This window comes from Rhinoraja longicauda, chromosome 3, assembly GCF_053455715.1.
Source record: "Rhinoraja longicauda isolate Sanriku21f chromosome 3, sRhiLon1.1, whole genome shotgun sequence".
Taxonomy (NCBI): Eukaryota; Metazoa; Chordata; class Chondrichthyes; order Rajiformes; family Arhynchobatidae; genus Rhinoraja; species Rhinoraja longicauda.
This window is the reverse complement of record NC_135955.1, coordinates 56,946,877-56,974,727: the sequence shown is the minus strand read 5'-3', so window position 1 is coordinate 56,974,727 and position 27,851 is coordinate 56,946,877. Positions and strand designations below refer to the sequence as shown.

The 27,851-nt window shown below is 40.4% G+C and overlaps 1 protein-coding gene across 1 annotated transcript in view; it reads right to left on the bottom strand.

Moving 5' to 3' along the window:
- The window catches only part of rasef (RAS and EF-hand domain containing), a 48,957-nt gene that overhangs the window by 13,769 nt on the left and 7,337 nt on the right, over positions 1-27,851 (bottom strand). The window contains exons 3-10 of the mRNA XM_078396989.1: positions 23,258-23,404; positions 18,572-18,662; positions 10,938-11,033; positions 8,303-8,380; positions 4,344-4,459; positions 4,166-4,234; positions 3,309-3,393; positions 1,606-1,691 (exon numbers count right to left, since the gene is read on the bottom strand). Coding sequence (XP_078253115.1) covers positions 1,606-1,691; positions 3,309-3,393; positions 4,166-4,234; positions 4,344-4,459; positions 8,303-8,380; positions 10,938-11,033; positions 18,572-18,662; positions 23,258-23,404 — 768 coding nt within the window. The remainder of the gene's footprint in view (positions 1-1,605; positions 1,692-3,308; positions 3,394-4,165; positions 4,235-4,343; positions 4,460-8,302; positions 8,381-10,937; positions 11,034-18,571; positions 18,663-23,257; positions 23,405-27,851) is intronic.

The following is a 27,851-nucleotide window of genomic DNA, read 5'->3' as shown; positions in this document are numbered from 1 at the left end:
GGAGGAAGGTCAGGCGTGGGGCATGCCGGGACGGGCGCCGGTACTCCCGGCGGGCGGGGGGGGAGGGGAGCGCATTTGTTAAAATTTCAGCTCGACGGCTCAGCAGCCACCCCCACCCCTCACTGGCCGCCACTCCCGTCACTTGGACGGTCCCATTGTGATGTCAAACATGGCTAACGGCCAGGAGAAATGGAAAAGTTAATTTTAAAACTTTAAAATGTCAATAACTTAAAACATATAACACCAATTTGAACGAAACTTCCTCCAGTCCTCCCCAGAGCAATGGTGAGTAAGGTGGGCCTAAAATTGGCATGCTATCGCATACCGTTTTGGTTGTATTTCCGGATAAACAGACACAAATAAACAGCACAAACAAGATGAGATTTTTAGTAATATATATAGATAATAGATAGCTATTTGGTCATGTTAGTGCTGGCTCCTTAGATGTATCTACAGCAAAGCTGTTGATATGGTATTTTTGAGGCTTTCATGGTGTCTAATTAGCACAATTAATTTACCAATGGCCCCAAAGACTTTAAAAGGGAGTGCCAGGAACAGAACTCAGTGGGCCAGATGCCAAATGATTAGGATTTCCTTATAAGATTGTGCATTATCAGTGTTTTATTGTAGTGACACTTCCCCATTTTTTCCTTATAAACCTGCAATTTTTATCCACGTATAGTTTTATATGTGCTTTGAATTGCTTCCAACGTCCTATATCCTTTCCAAAATGGAGAATAACATTGTATACAGTATTGCAGATGCAGTGTGATTAATGTCCTTATAAATTAAATACTTCGTTTTAAACTTGGTTCTTTCAGTTCCCAGGGTAATTATTGACAAGACCATGGGTTTATCCTATTTACCAGCTGTCCACATACCAGCTTTTTGTGAATCATACATTAGAACACACAGACGAGACAAATATAGATTGTGACAAGTGCCTGGTAAGCGCTGTCAGGTGTGGTGGTGAAGGTAGATACAATAGTGGCATTTAAGAGACTTTTCGATAGGCACATGGATGTGCAGGGAATGGAGGAATATGGACTATGTGCAGGTGGATAAGAACTGGTCTAAACATCATGTTCAGAACAGTGTGGGCCAAAGAGCCTGTTCTTGTGCTATACTATTCCATGTTCTATTTATGTTACATGCTTCTTGTCATTTTTCTTGTCAAAATGGAGAGTTCACATTTTCCTCCGCAGTATATTAAATTGCCTGATGCTTGCTCACACACCTAACCTCTCCTAGTTCCACACGGGCCCCTTTCTCTCCACTTACTTACCTATCTTTGTGTCATTAGCAAATTTAGCAATCATAGCTTTTGACCTGAGATTCAAGTCTTTTATACAAATTGTAAAAAATAGCACCCCAGCATTGAACCCTGTGGCTCCCATGGCTACTTGCCAACTAGAAGCCCGACCACTTATGCCTAACACCATTTTCTACTAGCCATTCAATCTTCCATCCATTTCGGTATGTTACTTTCTAAAGTGTAGTCTTCTATTTTCCACAATAATCTTGACGTGCACCTTTCATTCAGACCACACACCTTTTGAAAACCACTGGGTCTTAAAGAAAATTGTGACATTCAAAGATGCTCACCTGTCATATAACATCTGAGGAGAACGGCACCCACAGTGTTTTGGACTAAGTCTGAATGCAGGTCCTGGTGAGGAACTTGAAGCTCGCTGCAATACAAAAAGCATCATTATTTGTACATAACAGTGTTTGCAAGGAAACTGCTAGGGTCACCTCTGAAAGCTTCCAACTCTCAGAAAGCAGTTGCATGGAGAATAAGAGCTATCATTGCCTTGATGCAGCATTCCTTCACTACAGTATTTAGTTCAGCTATTTCCTCCCCGACAGCTGAAATTGTCCCAAGTGCATCTTTGTCGCTTCAAGTGCATTTAAAAACAAAAGCAATCCAAGTTCACAGCACTTTAGGAACTAAACTGATGGTTTAATCAAAAGCTGCAAGAGTTGGCCAGAATACAAAGTAGAAAATTACATGCAAGGGGCAAGGTGCATTTCAGTTAGAAATAACGGTAAACCTGCTTTTCTGGAGAATAGTTTATGTTATCAGAACACTCCAAAGTGCCTCAGAATCAATGGAAAAACACGCAGACAATTTGTCTGCAGTAAACCAGCAGTTAACTAATTTTGGCGCTCTTGGTTGTGAAATTGGGTTGGACAATAGGAAACTTCCATTAGTAACCAGGGATCTTATCCCTCGAACTGTTAGAGTTCGAGATATACCGCACAAAAACAGGCCCTTTAGTCTGCCTAGTCTGTGCCAACCATGAAACGCCACTTTTTGCACTTATCCTCCCCTGACCCATTTTATTCTCCTCACGTTCCCACAACTACACCAGACTTCCCACTCACCTATGTGCTTGGGATAATTTACAGAAGACCTAGTAGCATACCACAAGTAGTTGAACCCGTGGTACTGCAAAGATCCTTTTGGGCCTCCTGCAAATGGAGGACCTCATCCATCAAGGTCTCCAACGTTGCATTGAAAGCAGGAAGCTTACTTTCCCATGAAATACAATGAATCTTATGGCACATTGCAATCACTGCCAGAGCTCCATACAAGTGCCATAGCCAGCCCTCTTAAAAGATATGCAGCGGTAGAGTTGCTGCCTTACAGCGAATGCAGCGCCAGAGACCCGGGTTCGATCCCGACTACGGGTGCTGTCTGTATGGAGTTTGTACGTCCTCCCCATGACCTGCGTGGGTTTTCTCCGAGATCTTTGGTTTCCTCCCACACTCCAAAGACATGCAGGTTTGTAGGTTAATTGGCTTGGTGTAAATGTAAATTATCCCTAGTGTGTGTAGGATAGTGTTAGCGTGCGGGGATCGCTGGTCGGTGCGGACTCGGTGGGCCGAAGGGCCTGTTTCCGCGCTGTATCTCTAAACTAAACTAAACATATGATGACTGTCTTCACTTGCTGCCATGAATGAAATTGGCCTCTTGCTAATGCGACAAGGTTAATCAAGCATAGTGATGCCTTCAACCATTTCCTGGCATTGCCCAATTTAGCCCCAACATCTCCAAAATCTGCAGAATACTCCAGATCGTCACTGCAGTCAGTTGTGATTCTGTGAATTTCTGGAGTCAGGCACGCAGATGAACATCCAAGCAGGCTGCTTGCTCATCTCTTTAAACAACATGTCAACACTAAAGCAAGGCAATGCTTGGAAGTATAAAGCTTTGATGTAAATAATGACAGCCTGTTCAGTTGACAAGAGTGTGCTTTGTATCCAGATAACAAGCCAATTATACACATTAAATGGACACTCACCAAAGATCTATTATATTTGCTAAAACTGCTTTCAAGAGTGGATCGTAGGCCATCATTGCTGTCATGAAGTTTTTGATTAGCTGATCTGTTTTTACAAAAAAATGAAAGCACTTTGAAAAGGACCAAACATTACAAACAAAAATAACAATAACATGAAATATTAAAACATCTCACATTATACACAAAAGCAGATAGCGAAAAAACATTCTACCAAAATACTCGAGAATGGCATTTGATTTCAAATCAAATGCTTGTATTTTACAGCCACTCATACATAATTGCATTTTAATAGTCATGGTAAAAACATTTAAATCAGCAATCGTAAAATTTTGATTGTCCTGGCTTGACTCCATGAGTGACTTAGTTGAATGATATTATAATCCATAGTGATATTATAATCCATATCATAGTTGAATTATATTATAATCCATAGTTACATGTATAACTCTCATCTCTTAGAAGGGTGATTGCATATAATAAAGCTCAATGACAATTAAAGGATGACAGCTTGAAACAAACAGTGGCAACAGAACAACTCAAGGAGCTTCCAGGATTGCCTAACTTAAGCAATAAAAAGCAGCCAAAGCATTGGTGATAATCTCATCTGGCTCACTGGTGTAAGAGTGACATCTATAATAGAGTTAATGAACTTTAAATATGAAAGGTTGTGATGACCTTTGTGTTTAGCAGGGAGATGAAAAATATTGTGCAGGATGAAGAAGAGTTCTGAGAAGAACAGTTTGATAAAGACAATAACCCCAACACAAAGTAGTATCATAATATTAGTGACTTTAGAGAGGTGCGAAGTAGTCAACCAGGTCAGTAAAGTATTATTTAGCAAATAAAAACATAATTACTGGAGCATTTCAATTTGTCGAGTTAGGCTGTCTCTATCCTCTACGTACTCTCTAACCACATCATGATCCCTGCAGTAAAAGTAAAAGAAAACAGATTAGATTAGAATTAAAGCACTTTTTACACAAAGTTGCACAGCAGATAAATATCAATACAACAGATATTTATAGCTCTTTTTACCTTTCTAAATTCAAACTTTGATTCATATAATCACTTTTCAGGGTATCCACTTCGCTCTGCAGCAACATGATGTCTGTTTGTGCCTCAAGTAACTCTTTCCTCAATTTATCATTTTCCTAAAAAAAAAGCAACATTAATACCACTCAAGTGAATTCTGTTTTCCAGATTTTATTACATTACAACTGTAATATCTGAAAAAAGTACAACATCTAGGGCATTTTCCCTAGAGGTAGGAAATTAGGAGATGCTAAACAGGTCATGCAGCACAGGACTATTTCATGGATATTGAAAAGAGGTGGAGTAGAAACTTAGGACTGAGCTATAATAATCAGCTCTTGCTTGCTTATGGTTTATCATCATGTGTACCGAGGTATGCTGAAAGCTGGAGTGCTACAAGGCACGCTGGCACTCCTTCGATGCTGGTTTACAAAAAAGTGCTGGAGTAACTCAAAGGGTTAGCCAGCATCTCTTTAGGACATGGATAGGTGCCTTTTTGGGTTGGGATCTTTCTTTAGACTGGGAAGGGGGGCTTGAGTTGGAAGAGAGGTGGGAGCAGGACAAAATCTGGCAAGGTGTTAGGTGGATACCTGCGTGGGATGCTTTTGATTGGGAGATGGTTGGACAAAAGCCCAAGATGAAGAGACAAAAAGTGTGAGATAAGGAGATAAGGATAGAAGAGGCCCAAATTGTGAAGCTAGAGGAAGGAATATAGGTGAAAGGGAACGGGGGAAGAGGAGAAGTGGGTATGAATCCAAATAAGGCACAAGAAAGGGAGGTGGAGGGATTAGATATATAAAATTGGAGAATTCAAATGTTCATACTGTTAAGTTGTAAATTACCCAAGCGGAATATGAGGTGATATTCCTCTAGAATGCTGGTAGCGAAGGAAGAGGCCCAGGACAGAGAGGTCTGCATGGGAGGGTTAAAATAGTTATCAACCATGAGATCCAGTAGCCCTTTGCGGACTGAGCAAGTATTCGATGAAATGGTTGCTTAGTCTACATTTCGTCTCACCAATGTCAAGGACACCACATCCAGAACCGCAAATGCAGCAGATGCACAAATAACCTTTGGGAATACATAGTTGTGTGCATGACTAACTTCTGATGGGAAGTGTTCATAGTGGGCAGAGCATCGTGCCAGGTATTCGACACTGGCACTGTTAAATTGAAAGCTCAAGAGGTGGGTGAATACCATGTGCTCTAGACAAATATAAAATCAAGCCTTCAGCAAAGGTGACCTCCCACCAGAGTTACTCTGAAGAGATCACTCTCCTAGGAGTGGGACATCCTCATCTATTCAGGGTTTTTAGGCAGCAATCAGCAATTTGCCTTCGACTTCAGCGCAAAACAGGTTTTGCGACAGCGAAGACTTCAAGAAGTGCTTCAGCCATACCTACATCAAAGCTGCACTACATTTTTTTTAATTCAGGAACGGCCATGAATAATTATGACTCAAGCCACCTTCACACTATAGCTGGAGATATCTGTAACATCTTCAATTTGACGAATAAGGTGGGAAATCCAAAGAGGATCAGAGCTGAATGCATAACATTCTCTCAGAGAAAACAAGGCAGTTTAATGATAAATGTAAACTTTTCTGTGGCACAGGGTGCCACTTAACACATGCATATTTCCTGCAACTGAGTCAGCTGAAGAATGGGGTGCAATCAGAAGTGATCAATTTGACTCAGCTTCTCCCGATACACAAATTCTGGAATCACGCTCACAGATGTTCCTGTGTCGACTTCCATGCTAACGTGAGCTCTATTCAACTGGACTTGCACGGACACTTTCTTTGTCTTCCGGTTTACTAGCTCATCGCTGCAGATGGTGTATATATATCGAGAAGCTCTTCCTCTGCCTGCAGTTGATCCACAGAATGCAACTTACTTGTTGTTGAACCTTTTTTCTGCTTAGCGTTTCGACAAGCCAAGATATGGAATTTTACCTAGCAATTAATAACCAGTCGATGACATGAGATATGCCAATATGTTTATTGCACCTTCAAATAAAGAAGACTAACTATTAAACGTCTGGGAGGATCTCTGTTATTAGTTGTTCGAGTTATTACGCTTATCGCTGACCCGGTCTATGCAAGTGGCAGCTTGGGAGCTAATTGAGATAGACGAGAAGCTGGCCGCTACACTAGGTGTCCCATCTTGTGACACGAATAGCACACTGCCTTGAAGAACAGACAAGACTGTGCTAGATGTGAGCCCAAACAGCGATAGCATGACTTTGCCGTCGTCTTGCTACCCTTCCATGGATAACAATTCTCTGATGTCTTTGTCGACTTATTCGTCTTTTGTTTGCTGGACTGCAGCTTGTTCAACTCTTCCGCTGGTTGTCTAGAAGTTGTCCTGACTTCTCTAGAACCCCTTTCTGCCAAATCCATTAACAAAGCAGTTTTACAAGCTGTTTCAAAGGTCAGGTCACACACTGTCATCAGCTTACTTCGGATCCGCTCACTTCTCAGTCCACACATGAAACGGTCTCTTAACGCCTAGTCTTGTAATTACAATGAATTGATAACCTCTTCAGTGTCATGATAAAATGACTAATATCCTCCTCTGGAAGTTGGCATCTCATTCCAAAACGATAGCTTTCAGCTATTTCTAAGGGCTTAGGGAAGTGGACACGTAAATGTGATCAAGCTTTCAAGTCATGTAAAACTCAGTTGGCAGAGAGTTCAATGCTTGGTCATTAGGATGTCAATAAGCTAATGAAGTTAGCATGCGATGCTTCACCATACGGTGTTGGTGCTGTGATCTCTCATGTGTTAGAAAATGGAGAGGAAAGGCCAATAGCATTTGCGTCTAGAACACTCAATGCCTGTGAGAGAAATTATGCGCAAATAGAACGAGAGGCCCTTGCATTGATTTTTGCCATTAGGAGGTTTCACAAATACTTGTATGGTAGAAGGTTTGTAATCGAGACAGATCACCAGTCGTTGACAATGATCCTAAATCCAAAAGCACCCATACCAACTCTGGCAGTAGCCAGAATGCAAAGATGGGCATTGATATTGTCTGCATACCAGTATGATATTCAGTATCGTAAGGCAGCAGAGTTGAATCAGAAGGTAAAGGTGAAAAACCATCATCACAAGTGGGTGAAGTGGTTACCTGGAAGAGTAGTGAGAAAGTGCAGACCACGGACATACTTGGTCAAGATGTTTGGAAGTGGAGAGGTGAGAAAAGTACACATTGACAATGTCATGCCTATGCAAGCACAGACAGGGTTGAAATCAGACCAATTAGACGAGTCAGATAATTGGGTTGCCACTCAAGTACAGGTACCAGATGAACTAGAAATGGTACAAGAAGGTACACAAGTTAGTGAGAGTTTGAATCAGCCTGAAAATGGAGGTTCAAGTGGGGTTGACAGTCAAACAAAATTGACTGATGGACTGGAATCTATGAATGTAGGTCAAAAGGAAGGCTTGACTCGATTCAAAATGAGTCCAAGTGGTTCTAAACAGTCAGAAACGTTTGGTCAGGGAAGATATCCAGAAAGAAGGAGAAACCCAGTGGTTAGGTTAAATTTGTGAAGTTATTTCCTGAAATGCACATATCATTGTATATGCAACATGTATGCATGATGCCCTAATTTTATTCAGGTTATATAAAAGTAAACTATCAGACAAGATTGTAATAATTTCATACCATTGGTTATATTCAAAACAAAATGTCCACAAGGGATTTTTTTTATTAGGGTGGAAGGAGTTGTAATAGCGCCACCTTTGATTGGAGGATTGTAAATGATTGAATAAACCACAGTACAGCTGTGCAGTCATCTTCCGGTCAGCAGTGAGTTAACTTGTTATTCTGTATCTGAGCTCAAGATATCACAGTATGCACTGAACTCGTATTAAAAAAAACTACTGTATTCAAATTGATTTCCTTTTGGTTGAACATGACATTGTTAGAACAAATCTAAAGAAATAACTTTACTTACTAATGTGAGATCATTTAGTTTTCTTTTTAGTGCAATGCTCTTATCCTTTGGACTATCAGATCTGTATTGTTCTTCTAACTGTAAGAGAAAAAGAATGTATCTCACATTTTCTCATTACATAAAAAAAGGAAAACAATAAGGTAATTTTCTTACAACAATTCACTAATAGGGTAGAATTTACACATCCACCAAGTCAATACGATTTAACATAAAGAGCAAGTCTATGGGCACTTTTCTTCCATGGCCAGGACCAGAACTTTAATCAAGTGCAAGGCAATCAGAGTGAAGTATCTGCGCCAAAGCTGCCTGGACTTAAGGATTGCCTCATCATCATGCCTCCACACATCTCACCAGCAGGTGTGACTTCCAGCTTCAGGGTCTTTGCTTAAAACTTGCCACTGGGAGGTACAATTCTGCTGCGAATGGTTGTCAATTATTCAAACTAAACATCAAATTAAAATCAAAAGCTGCACATGCAGGCACTCCACAATGCTGGGGTGCCCCAGAGTGATACAACGGCAACGTGTCTGCATCCTTCTGCACCCAAGGACTATGAAGAAATACAAATATATACGGATCAGGGCATTATGTCACCACCTAGATCTGAGGGCTGCCACCAGGGAATCATCCAGGACTGGAGTCTCTACCCTCACTCCCTTGGATCAGGTATTGAACTCTAAAAGTTACCCAACAGATTAGGGGATTAGACATTCAAAATCAGGTGTTTGTTTGCCATTGTTTATTTAGAGATACAGTATGGAAACAGACCCTTCGTTCCACCCAACCCACACCAATCATTGGTTATGGTTCACGCTAGCTCTACGTTATGTTAGTGTGGGGTCCCAATGCCCCACCCAACACATCACCATCCCCTTCCCTTCTGGGCCAGGAAGAGACTCTGTGGGTAACCTTCAATGAGTGATCCATCTAAATAGAAAACAAGCATGACTTTTGAGGGAAGTTGTAAGAGCTAAAAGACATGCAGGAGAGTTAAACTCTAGGATACAGAGAAAACCTAAACTTCCTGGATACCTGTATGTTATTCTGCAATTGGAATTCCGCAGGGGTCGGTGCTGGGGCCGCTTCTCTTCTCGTTGTATCTTAATGATTTGTATAAGGGGATTGAAGGCTTTGTGGCCACGTTTGCAGATGATGCTAAGACAGGTGGAGGGGCAGGCAGTGTAGAGGAAGCAAGGACTCTGCAGAAAGACTTGGACTGGTTAGGAGGGTGGGCAGAGATGTGGCAGATGAAATTCAGTATAGCAAAGTGCGGAATAATGCTTTTTGGGAATAAGAATAAAGGCGTAGATTATATTCAAATGGAGAGATAATCCAGAAATCGGAGGGGCAAAGAGACTTGGGAGTGCTGGTGCAGGACTCCCCAAAATTTGCAAGTCGAATTGGTAGTAAGGAAAGCAAATTCATTGCTAGCATTTATGTCTAGAGGACTGGAATACAAAAACAGAGATGTAATGCTGAGACTCTATAAGGCACTGGTCAGGCCACATTTGGAGTACTGTGAGCAAATCTGGGCCCCATATCCGAGGAAGGATGTGCTGGCTCTGGAAAGGGTCCAGAGGAGGTTCACAGGAATGATTCCAGGAAAGAGTGGGTTAGCATATGATGAGCATATGACAGCACTGGCCCTGCTGGAGTTTAGAAGATTGAGGGGGGACCTCATTGAAACTTACAGAATAATGAAAGGTATAGATAGAGTAGATGTGGAAGGATGTTTTCACTGTTGGGTCTAGGACCAGTGGTCATAGCCTCAGAATTAAAGGGCGATCTTTTAAATAGGTGGTGAGGAGGAACTTCTTTTGTCAGAGGGTAGTTAATCTGTGGAACGCATTGCCACAAAGAGCGTGGAGGGCTGGTCAGTGGATATTTTAAAGGCAGAGATAGATAACTTCTTGATTAGAACAGGTGTCAATGGTTAAGGGGAAAAGGCAGGAAAATGGGATTAGGTGGCAGAGATCAGCCGTGAATGAATGGCGGAGTAGATTCGATGGGCCAAATGGCCCAATTCTACATATAACTTGTGAACTTGTTATTCTGTAACCACTCTCATTGTACATCCCCAGACCATAATTTACATACATGCAACTTCCTTGCTCGACCCTTAAGAAACATGGTATGTCTGAAGAAAGGTCTCGACCCGAAAGGTCACTTATTCCTTCTCTCCAGAGATGCTGCCTGTCCTGCTGAGTTACTCCAGCTTTTTGTGCCCATCTAGACTATATCACTTTTCTAGCCACTTGCAGTAAGTCAGTGGTGTTTACCCATTTCTTTTCAAGTTTCTTATCCCAGATTATCAAGTTTACTCGCTCAGCTTTAATTGGGAAAAATTAAGACAGAGGGCATTTCGGGGATCTTTTTGATATCTTAACCCATAAATATACCTCAATTTCTTGTACCATGAAACTCTCCCAAATTCTCCACCATGTCTTTTGCATCAGATTTCTTTAAGTTGTTGCCAACTTCATGGAAAAAAAACCCTGAAGTAGGGTCCCAACCCAAAACATCACCAAGGTTTTCCAGAGATGCTGTCTGGCTGCTCAGTTACTCTAGCATTGTGTGTTTACTTTAGATGGTTTGCAGTTATTATTTCAATATCATCTTTTGAAATGATTCTTACCTTTTTCAGTTTTGTAATTGTTTGCTGAAGTTCATTTATATTGGCATCATATTGATTTTGTAGCCCAATGAGAGTCAATTCTGCTTTTCTTTGTTCCTGTAATCAACATCAAGTAGTTCAAGCTTTCATCAATATATATGTAACACACTGCCCATTCAAACTATAAAACTCACATATAAATCTGCTGGTAACCCTTCCAGTTTGACTACATTAGAAGCAAATCACACCTTTAGTTCCTATGAAGAACATGTTTTTTAAAGAATGGAATAAATAATTATTAACCAGATGCATGACATGGCAAAACAACAAATTCCCCTTTACCCCAATTCTCAAAAACTATAATAAAAGAGTTCCAATATCCCTTATGGGACTTGAACCATTTAGAGCAGTGAAACATATTACAGTTGGCACTTCAGTTATTGTCTGCATTTCTATTCACTAGTGGACACATCCTCTCCACATCCACTCCATCCAAGCCTGTCACTATTCTGTACATTTCATTGAGGTCCCCCTTCAATCTTCTAAACTTCAGCGAGGCCCAGTGCTGTCAAACGCTCACTGGTTCACTTACTCGACTTGCAACCTGAGTTCTGACCTTTGATCCAGAAACACAAGCTTGAATCCTACCATGGGAGATGGGGAATTTAGACTTTTGTAATTAAATCAATCTGGAATTTAGGAAAAAACAAGCTAATTTCCATAATAATAACCATAATAGTAAACTGTTAGATCATTGTAAAAACCCATCAGGTTCACTAATACATGCTCTATACATGCTCCCCCTTGGCCAAATCATTCAAAGGCACGGCATTTCTTTCCACTGCACTGCCTTGAGGACATAAAATGTTGGATGGCACATAACTTCCTCCAATTAAATGAGAGCAAGTCTGAGGTCATCCTTTTCGGCCCCCCCGACTCCATCAAATTGATAACAGGCAGTCTTGGAAGCCTATCCTGCCTAGTCAAACCGCATGTCAAAAACCTCGGCATGATATTTGACTCTGCATTAAAATTTGATAAGCAAGTCAACGCTGTGGTAAAAGCCAGCTTCTTCCAACTTCGAACCATAGCTAAAATCAAACCTTCCTCCAATTCGACGACACAGAAAAAATCATTCACGCTTTCATTTCCTCCCGCCTAGACTACTGCAACTCCCTATACACTGGGATCAGCCAATCTTCCCTGTCCCGCCTGCAACTGGTCCAAAACGCCGCAGCGAGACTCCTGACGGGTACCCGTAAAAGGGACCACATCACCCCGATTCTGGCCTCTCTCCACTGGCTCCCTGTACGGTACAGAATCAACTTCAAGCTCCTCCTATTCACGTACAAAGCCCTAAATGGACACTCCCCCCCCCTACATCAAAAATCTTCTAACCCCCCCTCTCTAACTCCAGGTCCCTCAGATCGGCCGACTTGGGGCTATTCACTATCCCGCGGTCTAGGCTTAAACTCAGGGGTGACCGCGCTTTTGCGGTTGCAGCTCCTAGACTGTGGAACAGCATCCCTCTCCCCATCAGAACTGCCCCCTCCATCGACTCCTTTAAGTCCAGGCTCAAAACATATTTCTACTCCCTAGCGTTTGAGGCTCATTGAGGAGGCGCTGTGAACTGTTTGCGTGCTACTGTATGTTTTCATTTTTTTTCTATTGGAACCTAATCAAATGTACAGCACTTTGGTCAACGTGGGTTGTTTTTAAATGTGCTATACAAATAAAATTGACTTGACTTGACTAATGACTTTAAGACAAAGAAATCTAACATCTTAACCCATCTGCCTATTTGTGATGTCCAGATTCACCAGTTAACTATTGACTGTCTTCCTAAAGGCAACTAATTTTAGCTTGGCACACTACATGAACATGTGCAGCATACTGGTGCAGTGGTAGACTTGCTGCCTCACAGCACCAGAGCCCCGACTATGGGGGCTGTCTGTGCAGTTTGTACATTCTCCCTGTGACTGCGCCAGAGACCGTGTTTTCTCTGGTTTCCTACCACATTCCAAAGACATGCAGGTTTGTATGTTAATTGGGCTTCTATAAGTTAGCGTGCAAGATGCAAAAGCGAGATAACAGAAAACTGGTGTACAGATGATCGACGGTTGGCATGGACTCAGTGGGCCGAAGAGCCTGTTTCCATCCTGTCCTTCGAAACTAAGCAAAAATAGTGTAAAGTGCAAAATGCAAGTCTACTTGTGGTTATGTTGATATTCACATATGCAGTGTTATTCGTTAAAATGATTTGGGCTAAAAATGTTATACTCATTTTGTATATTATTATGATCCAAAATGCTAGGGTTAGTAGTTCAAAAACAGTCATTATGCTTGAATGACTCACTACTCTGCAGAAGGCCCAGCAAAAATGTTCCTGAAAACTTAAAAGGCCACAAGGATAAATCCAGCAACTATAGGCTAGATAGTATAACCACAAAAGAAGGGAAAATCCCAGAAACAATAATCGGGAACAGTCATTTGGACAAGTGAGAATGATTATGCGAAGTTAACATCAAAATGTGTACAAGGCAAATTCTGTCGAACCTGACAAGAGTTTTTCTGGATGAATAGACTGAAGGGTCATTAAGGAAATGGAGTTGATGCAATAGACATGGATTTCTCAAAGGCATAAGATGTTATAGAATTGTCATCAAGATTGAAGTCCATAAAAAATATAATATAATTATTTTAAAAAATAACAGCAAATTAACAAAGTTGCAGGAAGCAGAGAATTCATTAAAGTTTTTTTTTCCCAAATGGAAAGCTATGTAGAGTAACCCATCTAGGGATTAACAATAAGACCACAGCTTTTATTAATATCAGTTGATTATTTGAACTTGGATTTAATTTTCAAAGCATATTTCCAAATTTAGAGATGGCATAAGATTTGGATGTTTACACTAAGGAAAGCAGACCTTCAAGGAGAAACAACAGGCTGGTGGAATTAGCTAATAGGTGGCAACTGAAACTTAATGCTGAGAAATGTGACGTGTTATGTTTTCGTAAGAAGAATGAGTGCGTCAATGTAAAGCAAATTGTCCAATTATAAGATTAGTAAAAGAACAGATTGAGTTGTGGATGAGGGAATGTGTCTATTGAAAATGGCAGGTCAATTTGATAAAGTGGCCATAAAAGTCATGAAGTCCTGAGCTTCATCAATAGACTCAGCGAGTGCATGTGCAAGGAGCTTTTATAAAGCATTTGTTCGTACATTTCAGTGCTGACTCCAGTTTTGGCTACCACACTTTACAGAAAATGTGAAGGCTCTAACAAATCCACTGACAAAGTGGAATCCAGTAATGTGGCAATTCAGTTAAACAGTGCCCTCCATAATATTTGGGACCAAGACCCATCATTTATTTATTTGCCTCTGTACTCCACAATTTGAGATTTGTAATAGAAAAAAAAATCACATGTGGTTAAAGTGCACATTGTCAGATTTTACAAAATGAGTATAACATTAAATGTAGAAATAGACAATAGACAATAGGTGCAGGAGGAGGCCATTCGGCCCTTCGAGCCAGCACCGCCATTCAATGTGATCATGGCTGATCATTCTCAATCAGAACACCATTCCTGCCTTCTCCCCATACCCCCTGACTCCGCTATCCTTAAGAGCTCTATCTAGCTCTCTCTTGAATGCATTCAGAGAATTGGCCTCCACTGCCTTCTGAGGTAGAGAATTCCACAGATTCACAACTCTCTGACTGAAAAAGTTTTTCCTCATCTCAGTTCTAAATGGCCTACCCCTTATTCTTAAACTGTGGCCCCTTGTTCTGGACTCCCCCAACATTGAGAACATGTTTCCTGCCTCTAACGTGTCCAAGCCCTTAATAATCTTATAGGTTTCGATAAGATCTCCTCTCATCCTTCTAAATTCCAGTGTATTTATATATAGTCCCCCCATTTCAGGGCACAATAATTGCTCAGGTGTGTTTATTTGCCTCCTTAATTCAGGTATAAGATAGCTCTCAGCACACAGTCTTTCCTCCAGTCTTTCCATCACTTTTGGAAACTTTTATTGCTGTTTATCAAAATGAGGACCAAAGTTGTGCCAATGAAAGTCAAAGAAGTCATTATGAGACTGAGAAATAAGAATAAAACTGTTAAAGACATCAGCCAAACCTTACCAAAATCAACTGTTTGGAACATCATTAAGAAGAAAGAAAGAGAGCACTGGAGAGCTTGCTAATCACAAAGGGACTGGCAGGCCAAGGAAGACCTCCACAGCCGATGACAGCAGAATTCTCTATAATACAGAAAGAAAAATAAAACACCTGTCCGACAGATCAAAAACAATCTTCAGCAGTCAGGGGTGGATTTGTCAATGAGCACTGTCCACAGAAGACTTCATGAACAGAAATACAGAGGCTACACTGCAAGATGCAAACCACTGGTTAGCCGCTAAAATAGGATGGCCGGGTTACAGTTTGCCAAGAAGTACTTAAAAGAGCAACCACAGTTTTGGAAAAAGGTCTTGTGGACAGATAAGATGAAGATTAACTTGTATGAGAGTGATGGCAAGAGCAAAGTATGGAGGAGAGAAGGAACTGCCCAAGATCCAAAGCATACTATCTCATCTGTGAAACACTGTGGTGGGGGTGTTATGGCCTGGGCATGTATGGCTGCTGAAGGTACTGGCTCACTTATTTTCATTGATGATACAACTGCTGATGGTAGTAGCATAATGAATTCTGAAGTGTGTGGACACATCCTATCTGCTCAAGTTCAAACAAATGCCTTAAAACTCATTGGCCGGCGGTTCATTCTACAGCAAGACAATGATCCCGAATAGACTGCTCAAGCAACAAAGGAGCTTTTCATAGCTAAAACATGGTTAATTGTTGAGTGCCCAAGTTAATCACCTGATCTGAACACAATTGAGCATGCCTTTTATATGCTGAAGGGAAAACTGAAGGGTACTAGCCCCCAAAACAAACATAAGCTAAAGGTGGCTGCAATACAAGCCTGGCAGAGCATCACCAGAGAAGACACCCAGCAACTGGTGATGTCCATGAATCACAGATTTCAAGCAGTCATTCCATGCAAAGGATATGCAACAAAATACTAACCATAACTACTTTCATTTACATGACATTGCTGTGTCCCAAACATTATGGTGCCCTGAAGTGGGGGGGACTATGTATAAACACTGCTGTAATTTCTACATGGTGAAACCAAAATGTATAAAAATGGCCTTTATTAAAATTTGACAATATGCACTTTAACCACATGTGATTTTTTCTATTACAAACCTCAAATTGTGGAGTGCAGAGGCAAATAAATAAATGATGGGTCTTTGTCCCAAACATTATGGAGGGCACTGTATGTGCACTGACTGGAGAATCAGCAGTTGTTTTCCTTGGAGCAGACAAAGTCACAAAAGGGATCTGATAGCAACATTTAAACTCATGAAGGTTGTAGGCAGTGCAAGTTGGGAAAATTGGTGATTAGCAAAATGGAGACAAGAAGCTGCAGGTGCTGAAACCTGGAACAAAATATAACTGTTGGAGGAACTCAGCAGTTTGAGCTGTATCTTGGCATACAAGAAATTACATGAAGTTGAACCCTGCAAGGTCTTAAGTTAGCTAAATAATTGAAAGTGACTTTATTTACTGTCAGACATAAAAATTGTGAACTATTAAATCTGGAATCCAGTGCAAGGGTAACAGTGACAACATTTAAAACATTGAATAGATGTTTGAAAGAAAATAATTTGCGGGACTATGAGAAAGGGCAGGAGAGTGAAACTAACTGGAGCGCTCTTGCATAGAATCAATACTGATTCGATGGGCTGAGCAGTCATGTTCTGTTCTATAACCTTCTTGTAATCCAAACAAACATGATATACTTATCATAAAACAAGTTTTCAAAGTGAACTATTGTGTAAAGGTACATTAAGCCTTTAATATAAAAAACAAATTACCAGATAATGCTATTCTTCAGATTGTGAGCTTATATTACGGTGGAATACTACCCCCAAGTGGGTAAGACACAAAAAGTGTTTTACATGTATACTGGCTTTAGTATTATTACAGAAGACATCAGGACACAGTTGCGTGCGTGAAGTAACAAATTAAGATGAAGGCTATAGAAATAAGTAAACATTTAACAAGCACAATGCACTTAATTTTACCACTACTGCTTTGTGCTTACTGTTGGAAATAACAAAGATTGTAAACTTTAGGCATGAAATGTTTAAAGTTCCTTTTTCAGATTTGCTGTGGAAAATCAATGTCTGAAGCAATGCAAACTGCAGCACGTAGAATGTTATTTTTGAAGACAGCTGCTATAAATGTACTTTAGGCTCATTAAGGTGGAAGGATTTTGGCATCAAGGAATGGAATATTTTTCCATTTCAGCCACTCAGCGTCAACATCAATCAATTCTTAAACAGGCGTAATATTCAGATGCAGAGCAAGTACTTTCTATTCTGAAATTCTACCAAAGGAATTGATATATTCTGAATTTTTTCTTGATAAATTTAGGAAGGTAGCAACAAATGTATTTAAAATATTAAAGCAATGCACAATGAGATCCCATTGCCATCTCAAGCCTGTGGTACCTAAGAGCGGTATGTTAAAATTTCATAGGCAACGATCTGCATTTTTCTGAAGAATACAACTCGGGAACTTATTTACAAAGTGCAATAGCATTTCCAAATTCATTATCTGTAGAGCAATCCAAGTAGAGTCAACTGATTGCAACACAATGAAATTCAGATTGGTTCCACAATTCTGTCAGCTCACCACTGGGTGAAGTTGAAAATTACTCTTGATTGGGTTGCAGTTCTGCACCTGGTTTTTTAGACTTTTCAAATAGCTATATTTCTCATCCTAGAGTCAGAGTCATACAGTGGGGAAACAGGCCCTTTGGCTCAACTTCCCCATGCTGACCAACATTTTCCATCCACACTAGTCCCACTTGCCTGCACTTGGCCCCTACCCCCCTAAACCTATCCTATTTATGTAATTGTCCAAATGGCTCTTAAACATTATGATAATACTTGCCTCAACTACCTCCTCTGACAGCTTGTTCCATGTACGCACCACCCTTTGTGTACAAAGGTTCCTATTAAATCTTTCAAGTTCCTATTAAATCTTTCCCCCCTCATCTTAAACCTATGTCCTCTGGTTCTCGATTCCTCTACTCTGGGCAAGAAACTCTGTGCATCCACCTGATGTATTCCCCTCATGTTCGTGTACACCTCTAAGATCACCCCTCAATCTTGCTCCAAGGGATAAAGTCTTAGCCTGCTAAACCTCCCCCTGGAATTCAGGCATTCGAGCCCTGGCAATATTCTCGTAAATCTTTTCTGCACTCGTTCCCACTTGACAACATCTTCCTACAACATGGTGATCAAAAACTGAACCCAATACTATAAATGTAGCCTCACCAATTTCTAATGCAACAAAACCTCCCCATTTCTATACTCAACACTTTGATGAAGGCCAACATACCAAAAGCCTTTTGATTACCCTATCTACATGTGATGTCACTTTCAAGGAACAAAATTAGAAAATGATTTTTCCAAAGATCCTAATTTAGAAAATGCTCTATTTCAAACAATAAAATGAATACCACAGAAAATATAGAATCATATTATATCTTATTTCATATTATATAATTTGTTTTAATCATACCTCTTTTTGGCACTCCTCAACTGCAGTCTTTATTCGTTTATTAATATCCTCTTCGAGCTCACTCAGCTGCTGTGCTGCCTCGTCCTGTGTCCTGAAACAAAAGTACCATGCAACAGAGAATAATATCAAAGTCCATTGCACTTCATTTGCTAGTCTGCACAAATTAAAAGTCAGCAGCAAAGGGAATGAATCCGCTTCGATCTATCTGCTACTTAGACTCTGATTTCCAGATAGAATAAGCTTAATGTTCCAGGGTTTCGATGTTTTAGACATGATCAGGAGAAAGGCAAAAGAGGTGGAGGAGATGTGCTATCGGTTAGGAAAACTGTCATAGTGGCACTCAGAGAGGACAAGTGCCTGTCCAGAAGCCTCTTAAAGGCCACAGTCCTATCTGCTCCACCACCATTACAGGCACCACGATCCATGCACCCACAATCCTGTCTAAAACAACTTTTCCCGCACCATCTCTTTAAATATTGGATCCTCTGACCTTAAAGCTACGCCTTTTAGACTTTGACATTTCCACTCTGGGCAAAAGGTTCCAACTGTCAATCCTACCTGTGCCTCTCAAATTTATATACCTCTATCGGGTCTCCCTTTCAGCCTCCGACGCTCTGAAGAATACAATCCTTATAGTTAATACTCTCTAATCCAGGCAGAATTCTGGTAAACCTCTCCAAAGTTTGAAAACAATGAAATCAATGGCAAGTATGTGGACCTCATGACGAGTGCCAAAGACTATAATTTTGTTTTCCCAATGCTCAATCTATATACTAAAACTCTTGTTTGTTTGTTTGTTTGCTCCTGAACTACTGCCAAAATGGGTACACGATAGCGCGGCAATTTTAGGCCCACCTTACTCACCGTCGTCCCTTTGGTGCTAATGGAAGAAGGGGGGGCAGGGAGGGTGCTGCACCAATGCAGGAGAAGTTTGGGCCCACCGGGTTCACTTGGTCTAGTAAGAAATAATTGCACACTGACAGAGCAGTTGGGTGAAGCAGAAATGTGCTGCTGTTATATTCATGTGGTCCCTTACACCTTACCAAAGGATGCCGTTGTCAAGGACCAATACTAAAAGAAAAATGCACTGGATTGTGTATTTCAGGAGATATTATTGAGGGGCTGGAAGGAAGGGTCTACTGTGGATAGGGTGAGCAGTTTTAAATACTTGGGAGTCCGCATCACAGAGGATCTGACGTGGGCAACGCACATTGCCGCACTGGTGGGTAAGGCTAAGCAGCGCCTTTACCACCTTAGACAATTGAGGAAATTCAGAGTGTCTCTGAGGATCCTTCATTGCTTCTACTCTGGGGCTGTAGAGAGCATCCTGTCCGGCAACATTACAGTCTGGTTTGGGAACAGCTCTGCCCAGGACAGGATGGCCCTGCAGAGAGTAGTGCGTTCGGCAGAACGCACCATGGGAACTACACTCATCCCCCTGCAGGACCTATACATCAGGAGGTGCAGATCCAGAGCAAGCAAGATCATGAGGGACCCCTGCCACCCCAGTAACGGACTGTTCCAGATGCTACGATCAGGCAAACGCCTCCGCTGTCACGCTGCGAAAACGGGGAGGATGAGACGGAGCTTCTTCCCACAGGCCATCAGGACTGTCAACTTTTATAACCCCAAAGACTAAATTTTTGTCGACACTAATAGTAACTTATTAACTTTATTTATATGCTGTAACTGTAATTCTTTTTTGTGCACAACCCGCAGGCATTGCCACTTTCATTTCACTGCACATCGTGTATGTGTATGTGACAAATAAATTTGACTTGACTTGAATAAGGGTTTTAAGCTGTTGCAAAGTTCCCCAATGCTTTACAAAATTAGCAGAGCCTGCTTCAATAACCAAATGAGCACAAATTAAATTGCATGCCACAGAATAATCATTATAGAACTGTACTGTGCAAATCTTTTTGTTAAAATAGTAATTGATGAATTGTCTATAGATGTTGAGTGATTAATCGTCTCCGGAGAAATGTGTGAGTTAATATGGTCTGGTCTCTGGCATTCACCACCATCTTTATTATTAATAAAAACATTCTAGTTTGTACATGGTTCTCCACTAGAATCAAAATAATCTCTTTTGTTTGAGCCACTAGCACCACAATCAGTCAAGTATGTTATCGACCAAGTGCTCATACCAACAAACATCTAGGGATATTTATCTTGTTTTTGTGCACAATTTTATGGTGACAAAAACACCTGATATATATCGCTATTCCACTAAGAAAGATCATATTAATTTAGAAATTACAAATATTACCCCTCACAAAGATTAACAAAAGTTGCAGTCAGTTTCTGAGAGCTACTGGTAATCTCCTCTATGAATTGAAATATACGTCTGAGGAATGTCAATCTTCTGTTCTGCTGCTGCACCCACTACCACATTCTACCATAGATCCCACAGGTGTTGTGTAGAGGCACCCAATGAGTTAAAATTTGGATCCAACCCCTTGGGTTCAAGCCAGTCTGCTGGTATGAATGTGTAAAAGTGTTATTATGTTACTTTAAATGGCTTGAAATGTTTAAAAGTCCTGATAGTCTTAAAAAACAATAAAAAATTAGTTTTAAAATGTAGTTGTTTATTGGAACTCAATAATTGCCTGAACAATCAAAAAGCTATCAGGGATTCCTCAGGATATACCATGTAGGAAGGAACTGCAGATGCTTGTTTAAAACAATGATAGACACAAAAAGCTGGAGTAATTCAGCAGGTCAGAAAGCAACTACTATATACTACCCATTCCCAGTCACTGCTCATGGATTGCATGACTTCATTCTGAGATCAGTGTTAACAGATTTAGATCAGGCTGTAGAAGGTAAGCAGTTCAGCAATGGTGCAACATGCCTTATGTCATTGCCCCAAAAATCAACAGGTATTGACAATGTGGTGCTAATTTGTTAACAGGGAAAATACTGGAACTTGCATACAAATCTTCAAAACAAGCTGGTGAATAACTTGCTTGTATTTGTTAACAAATATGACTCGATTAGTAAGTCACTGTAGACAGAATTTGCAATACACATTTCTGTGAAAGGCAGATTTTAAACAGTAAATGTAATTATTAATTATGTACTAAATATTGGAAGTTCCAGAAGACAGCTAATTGTATTTTAAAAAAGCGTCTCCAATATCCAAATGATGTCCACAATATTTAAATCAACCTGTTTCCACAGCCAGGCTTTATTCAACAAACAAAACGAGTATGAACAAATTTCTGTGGAGAATGGGGCTGTGTAAAATGTACATAACACATACAAATTCAGTTTCAGCTGAAGACCATGTGATTAACAACGGCATCAATTATTTATTGTGTGTATCCCACAGTGGAAATGTAACACAAATAAGTAGGCATTTGCAAAGTTGGCGCAACCCAAGGTTATTCAAGGATATAAAATTACATTTCAATAAAGCTATTGTAATGTGCCCAACTGAGTTTATGGAAATATTACCCAGGGGTAACAAGACCTCAATTATTTTTTCAGGAAACTGTGGTGTAACTCAACTATTTTAAAGAATGAATGGTTCTCCCTCAAAAGTTGGATAAATAAAGATGGTCTAAGGGAACTTTGTGATATTTTAAAAATAAGTTGCAGAAAACAACAGAGCTATTCTTCAAAAGATCAGATGAATTACACAAATGCTCCTTTAAGCACTGTTTGCAGGGAGAGGGGGGAGGGTCAGCTTAATCTTCACCCAGAGTTAGAAAACGGTGAATACAAAGACTGCTAAGTTCAGTACCAACTGACCATTACCTTGTTCGAGGTACTATCTTTCAGGTGACGTTAAACTGAAAGATCAGTTTGCCAATCCAGTAACGTCTATAACAGACACTTGATCAGAATCATCTGGAAACCAACTCAAAGAGAGGTCAAGGGATAACCAAAAGCATGAAGCCACATGGCATTTATAAAGAAAAAACAGAGGTAGGGGAGCTTGGAGGAAATTCCTGTACGAGGCAAGCTAGATGACGTTACAGAAAGGTGGAGAATGAGAAATGTGGAAGTCGACTGCAGATAATATAAATTCTGCACAGAGATGGGTGTAGTGGTGATGGGTTTATAGTCATTGTAAAGGAGTGTTGGAAATGAAGAGTGATCCCTTCAGCACTAGGTAATTTCCACCCAAGGCACTGACTGCTGACTGAGATGGAACCAATTCCAAACAAGCAGAGACTGCATCAGTCCAAGATCATAGATTTGATCTTGCTAATGTGTATTTTCAAAAACAATTGGCCCATTCAACACTTATCTACAAAACATCATGGGCACATTTAGCGGAGGGGTTGAGAGAACAGCGGGAGTAATAGAGCTGCTGTCGTCAACACATGTTCCTCACCAACCCAATATCTAATGCTGTGAGTGAGATGGGTGCCATAGATGGCTTGCTTAGGTGCCGAGAGTTTGTGGTACATTCACTAAGAGGTAACTACCTACCCATTCTGGAATAAAGCTAGGCAGATTTTTACGTAGATGGTCAGACATGCATAAAAATTCTCCTTGATTTGATACCCAGATATCCAAAGTGAAAAATCAAGCACGCTCCTTCAGGACAATGAGATTTTTAATGTCTGACATGTTTCTATAAACCACCACCAGGGTAATTAGTTATACCCAATATCTAAAACATAATTTCTCAGTTATCAGTGTCCTTTATAAAAAAATCTTCATATTTACCTTTTCACAGTACATGCTAGTTTCTCCAGCTCTGTGTTCTGCAACATGATATCTCGAACAAAGTCCTTGATCACAGATTCATATGGCCGAATCAGCTTGGGCTCTGCTGATTTTAGGTTCTGGTAAAGGGCAGCAACTTGCTGAGGTCTGCTCAGAAAAAAATAAAATTAATAAATGATAAAGCTTCAATACTAGTTCATCTAGTCTTTCCTTGTAAGCTGTGGAATTCTCTGCCACAGAAGGTAGTTGAGGCCAGTTCATTGGCTATATTTAAGAGGGAGTTAGATGTGGCCCTTTTTGCTAAAGGGATCAGGGGGTATGGAGAGAAGGCAGGTACAGGCTACTGAGCTGGATGATCAGCCATAATCATATTGAATGGCAGTGCAGGCTCGAAGGGCCGAATGGCCTACTCCTGCACTATTTTCTATGTTTCTATGTTTCTAAGCTACACCAATTATCTATACTCTGCCCAACGCTATAGTTACCATTAAGGGGCCCAGGAATTATTTTCGTCAATATTTCCTATGCCTTGCTTCATAGCTTCACTCCATTAGACCATAAAGACAAGCAGCAGAATTAGGCCATTCTCCCCATAAAGTCTACTCCATCATTCAATCGTGGCTGATCTATTTTCCCCTCTCAATCCCATTCTCCTGTCTTCTCCCCGTAACCCATTAAATGACAAGACACAAGAGCAGAATTATTCCTTCGAGTAATTCTCTAATCAAAGCACACAAACTGATTCTTCATCTCGAATTTCTAAGCTAATATTCAATTTCCACCCTTTCCGATACAATCAGGGCCACTCAACTCTATTGTCATTTTTCCTAATTCTCCTACAGCTAGTGTCCTAGGATAGGTGTTTCCCAACCTTAATAATCTGCATATTATTCACAAAATGCTGGAGTAACTCAGCAGGTCAGGCAGCATCTCGGGAGAGAAGGAATGGGTGACGTTTCGGGTCGAGACCCTTCTTCAGACTGATGTCAGGGGGGCGGGACAAAGGAAGGATATAGGTGGAGACAGGAAGATAGAGAGAGATCTGGGAAGGAGGAGGGGAAGGGAGGGACAGAGGAACTATCTAAAGTTGGAGAAGTCGATGTTCATACCACTGGGCTGCAAACCCTTAATAATCTGCAATTGTGCAGCTATAAATCAAATGCCTTTTGAGTCATACAGCACGAAAACAGACCCTGCAGCCCAACTTGTCCACGCCGGCCAACATACCCCATCTACACCAGCCCCATCTGCCTGTGTTTACTTCCACTTTTACTAATAATTCATACTAAGCAGCCACAGACTCTCATACAAACAACACTTGCACGTTTAATTTGATGTACAAAAAAATTGTACTGCTTCCTCAATATCACAATCAAGCAGCTCTAATTGCTCTGTTCATTGCCTTATATGCTACACCCATGTGTTGAATTGACTTCATATATAGTTTAATTAAACCAAAGGCCAAGAGGCAAATACAACTCAGTTAATACTGTGAGACACACGCTATCACTTTTAATTATTACTTCAATACAATTAACATTCATCTAATTTTCCCCAATGTTTGGTCATCGGTCCCCCCTGCTCGCTCCATCAACAGCAAAAAACATTTTCAAAGTAATGTCCCCTGGGAATTACCAAGGCAGAATGATGGGGGGAAATTATTTGTTGCATTAGTCAGAAATCTAGGAACAAGGCAGCATCAAATCCATTATCAATTCCTTCACAACATCAGTAAATCATCTAAATTCGAACTCTAAAGATATCATTAAGGGAACTAACAGATTTTTTTTAGAAAATGTCTGTAAAACTTATACGAACCATTCCAATAGCAAGAAAAACTAACATATTCATGGAAATGTATTCATTATTCTTGGGGCAACGACAGATTGTTGCTCTAATGACAATTTTTAAACAGTTAGGAAAGGCTGTTCAACAAGCAAAATATCAACCGAAACTTTAATACATGTTTTACCATAATCCAGTTTTTGGAATCAATTTTAAAATGGATTGCATTCCCATTCTCAATTATTACATGCTCAACTCAGATTTTAATGTAAAATTTCAAATGTTTTAAAAGTCAATTTCAAGTTAACATCAAGTATTAGCAGAATAAATTACTTTCATTATTACAGTTGAGATTTGGGGCAGTAGAGTTGCTGCCTTACAGAGAGAGACCCGGGTTCAATCATGACTACGGGTTCTGTCTGCTTGGAGTTTGTACATTCTCCCCGTGACTTGCGTGGGTTTTCCCTGGTTGCACCAGTTTCCTCCCACACTCCAAAGACCTACAGATTGGCTTCGATAAAATTGTAAATTGTCCCTAGTGTGTGACGGATAGTGTTAGTACGGGATCACTGGGCACTGCAGACACGGTGGGCTGAAGGGCTTGTTTCTGTGCTGTATCTCTAAACTAAACTAATAGGAAGTGATGGCAACAACAACTGATGTAAATACAAGGGGTTGTCCTTGTTGACCAGCAACTCTTCTAGTTTCTCAAGGTGTACCACACAGCTGATGAAGGAGGTTGAATGGATCAGTATGTGGGGAGGGGGGGGAAGAAACGCAAAGGGCAGGAAAACACTTCACAGAAATCTGAATGAAACTTTTTAAATAAATAAAAATTGTTTTGAGGTTGTAACTAGCAGAATAAATAAAATCAGTAGATGTGATGTATTTTGATTTTCAGAAAGGCATTTGTGATGGTTCTGTTATTATATGTTCTTATATCCAATCAAAAATGCAAAACATTAACATGCTTTAAGTCTTATTCTGATTAACTGTACAAGATTTTGATCACTGGAATTTAGTGAAGCTTGGCTTTAATTACCAGTTGAGCAGATCCAAGTTTTTGCCAATGTAGTCAATATGCATAATAGAGGTGCTCATGTTAAATCCAAACAATAAACACTCTCAAAATACAATATTTTAATTATCTATGTAGTGCCGCATTACACCTTGCATTTGTTTTATACTATGCAAACAATAGAATTACTACAACCAGTCTCAGTTGAAAAGGAACAGAAATAGGAACTTGGGGACTTCCTGTTGGTTTGATTATATCAGTTGTTAATGAATTTCCACAGAGATTCTCCTGATCTTGTATTAGCACTTTAACAAAAACTCCAAGAAATGATGGACCATCCATTTTAACCATTTCTCCAGATTTGCTATTTTGGACTTTTTTTTGCAAAAGAAAAAGGGCAACTATGGGAATACCTTCCTTTAAGTAATCAATAATACTTTGTTTTAAAGTGTCAACCTTCAAAACGATCTTATCAAATCAAATTATATTACAGTTCTACAATGCTGCACATAACATTGGAAATTGTAAACAATAAATAGCAAATTAGAAAAATTAGAAACGCAATAACATAAAATCATGGTGCGAGAGTCATTATAGCACAGAAGGCAGCCATTTGGTCTATTGTCTTTGCTGGCTATAGAGAGGAATCATACCTATTCAATTTCCTTTTAGAATCAGTTATCTAATTAGGCAGACAAGTTCTCCCGAAAAGAAATACCAGAAAACCAAGTTTTCTTCTCCTAAAGAATTTCAACCCAACCTTTTTGAAAAAGCCTCTTGGCCAAACTGGCCCCATGATCGTGACACCTTCTGTCCTGGACTATGTTTGTCCAACATTCTTTGTAGGGTACGTCGAACAATTACTGTTCCAGGCGTACACTGGCCCTATCCCCGAACGCTACCTCCGCTACATTGACAACTGCATTGTGGAAGAACGTTTTTACAATTGGAAGTCTTTGGTCAGCAGTCAACTGCAGGGGTCAGTGCTGTGACTGTGATGCACACATGGGTGTGAATGTAGGAAGTATGTTTAGCAAGCTTGTAGATGACATGAAAGTTTGTGGTGCTGTGGGTATCTCCAATGTTGTCTCAGGCTAGAGTAGAATATGGATCAGATGGAACATTGGGCACAGCAATGGCAGATGGAATTAATCCCAACCATTAACAGGTGTTGCATTTGGGAAGTCAAATAGTTTTTTAGTTTTGTGATACAGTGTGGAAACAGGCCCTTCGGCCCACCGAGTCCACACCGAACAGCGATCCCCGCACTTTAACACAAACATACACACACTAGGGACTATTCGCACTTATACCAAGCATACAAACCCAAGCCAATTACTCTACAAACCTGTACATCTTTGGAGTGTGGGAGGAAACCAAAGATCTTGGACAAAACCCACATGGTCATGGGGAGAACATACAAACTCAGTAGAGACAGCACCCATAGTTGGGATTGAACCCAGGCTTCTGGTGCTGTAAGGCAGCAATTCTACCTTTATGCTAAGACATATACTGTAAATGGAAGGCCTCCAAGGAATGTTGATAAACAGAGGGACATGGGGGTTCAGAGGGCATGATTCCTTTTGTAGATCAGGGCTTAGTATATAAAAGTTGGGATGTTAGGTGCAATTTTACAAAACATTGATTTGACCAGACTTGGAATATTGCACCACAATATATGAAGGATGTGGTTGCATTGGAGACACTGCAGAAGAGATTCACAAGGATGTTACCTGGATTAGAGGATTTAAGTTAAGAGGAAGGATTGGGTAGGCTAGCTTGGTTTTCCTG